The 2500-nt window shown below is 36.1% G+C and overlaps 1 protein-coding gene across 1 annotated transcript in view; it reads left to right on the top strand.

Moving 5' to 3' along the window:
* Window positions 1-1151: 1151 nt before the first annotated feature.
* LOC113820148 (probable G-protein coupled receptor B0563.6) overlaps window positions 1152-2500 on the top strand; it is a 6047-nt gene continuing 4698 nt past the window's right edge. Inside the window, exons 1-2 of the mRNA XM_070116466.1 lie at window positions 1152-1348; window positions 2474-2500. The exon at window positions 2474-2500 is cut by the window's right edge and continues 144 nt beyond it. Of these exons, the coding sequence (XP_069972567.1) occupies window positions 1152-1348; window positions 2474-2500 (224 nt within the window). The remainder of the gene's footprint in view (window positions 1349-2473) is intronic.

Genomic DNA, 2500 nt, shown 5'->3' with positions numbered 1-2500 from the left:
CATTCATCTATTGCATCGCAACTCCTTTCATTCATCTGTTCCGTCCCAACTCCTTTCATTCATCTATTGCGTCCTAGCACCTTTCCCAAGGACCTACCGTAATATTACCCTTATAGGATCAGCCAATAGTCCATTAGTGTTACTCTCTCTCCCGTTTCTTTAGGTGGTTGACACGTCCATTGACCCCCTATAAGCTGTGTTCCTATTTTCTCGCTTCTAGTCGAGAGCGGGATCACGAAGACAAATAAATGATATGAACAAAGATAATTGTTCTTTTCATTTTGTTTTTGTTGTTGTTTTATTGTCGTTGTAGTTATTATCATTATTATCAATGTTATTGTCATTTTATCATACTTTCTATTTTTATAGCTCTTATTGTTGTTATCATCATTATCATTATTAGCATTATCATTACTACTAGTAGTAGCAATAGTAAGAGTATCACCATCACCATCATCATTATTATTATTGTTGCCATAATATTGTCATTATTATGATCATTTGGCCACAATTATTCTATTCCTTGGTTTATTCATTTTATTTCTGAAAACCTCTGACAGGCGGTAGAAAAATAAGAATAAAAAGAATTGGGTGTTTTGACTTTTTTGTTATAGAAAAGTTGACAAAACTACATCACGTCTGGAATCAGTATTGTCCACGTGCCCATAGATAGGTATGATCTTTGACAGACCCGGTGATATATAGTGCCTGAGACAGAAATAACATACCATACCATCGATCGTGGAGGTTTCTATAGCTTAAATCTACAAACATCATCATTATAGCTATTACTTTTATGCTACGTTCGGAACTGCTCGTCTGTCTCGTCCAGAACAGTTGGACGAGATGTTTTGACCGTTCGGAACCTGCACTATCTCGTCCCGGACAAGTAGTCTAGCTCGTCCAACTCGCCCTCCTGCGAAGGTGGGCGAGCAGGACGAGATGACGTCACAATAGATTTTATATGTAAACATTGACAGTTGCAGGTAACCACAAGATATTGGTGGGTAATTTTATGACCCTTTATTGGTGTTATCAAAGGATATTTTTGTGTTTGTCAGTTGCAGGTAAGTTAAACATGCATCAAAGGAGTTACAAAACCTATGCAGCGTGTAAAATAAAGACACCGGTATGATAAAAAAAAAAAATGAATGTTTACATTCGAGGCGGTTGCATTTTGGGCAGAAAGAGTCTTGGAGGTTCCGAACGCGGCCCTCTTATCCTGCTGGTCCTGGACAAGATGTCTGAACGAGCAAGACGAGCAGTTCCGAACGCAGCATTATAGCTACAGCACAACACAACATGCAAAACACGTGCAGACAAATGTCGACAAAGTTGCACGATTGCCGTATTGATCGAGACAGAAACAATTACGTGGTCGGTTGGTCGCTTTCCTTATCTATAATTTGGGAATCATTCATGTAATTATCTCAGGCCAGCACGCTGCTCAGTCTGGAGGCAGTTAAAGACGGAATTTTCGACCTTATCGGAAGGATTCATAGGACTTACTTCCATGTACAATCAAACTAATTGCGTCGTCTGTGGGAAAGTGGTCCATTCATCAAGAGCAATTTTTCTGTAACAGTTTTATTCGGAGATGAATTAAATTGTAGAGAAGAGGTAAGTAATACATATATGTATATGCATAGTATATATATGTATATATATATATTGTATACATATATATGTATATATATATATATATTGTATGTATACATATATATATGTATACATATATATAGATAGATAGATATATAGATAGATATATAGATAGATAAATAGATAAATACGATACACACACACACACACACACACACACACACACACACACACACACACACACACACACACACACACACACACACACACACACACACACACACACACACACTCACACTCACTCACTCACTCACACACACACATACACACACACACACACACACACACACACACACACACACATATATATATATATATATATATATATATATATATATATATATATATATATAATATAAATGCATATGTATATATACATATAAATATATCCATATGTATATATATTATATATATAGATAGATAGATAGATAGATATAGATAGATACGATATAGATACATCTATCTATCTATCTATATATCTATATCTATCTATATGTCTATCTCTCTCTCTCTCTCTCTCTCTCTCTCTCTCTCTCTCTCTCTCTCTCTCTCTCTCTATATATATATATATATATATATATATATATATATATATATAAATACACACACACATATATGTATGCATGTATATACACATTACAACATCTCATTCATTACTCATCACTACATTCACCCATTATTCTTCACCTCATTGCTCATCATTCACAAACATCCATTTATTTCACGAGTCACCACATCCCTCACCACCTCCTTCACTATAACCCCATTCACGACTCGATACTTACCCTCTCCCTCTCCGCTCTCCCTCCCCAAGCCTGCGCGACCACCGGGTACAACCGAA

The sequence above is a fragment of the Penaeus vannamei genome, chromosome 3, assembly GCF_042767895.1.
Source record: "Penaeus vannamei isolate JL-2024 chromosome 3, ASM4276789v1, whole genome shotgun sequence".
NCBI classification, from domain to species: domain Eukaryota; kingdom Metazoa; phylum Arthropoda; class Malacostraca; order Decapoda; family Penaeidae; genus Penaeus; species Penaeus vannamei.
This window is presented reverse-complemented; position numbering and strand designations above follow the sequence as displayed.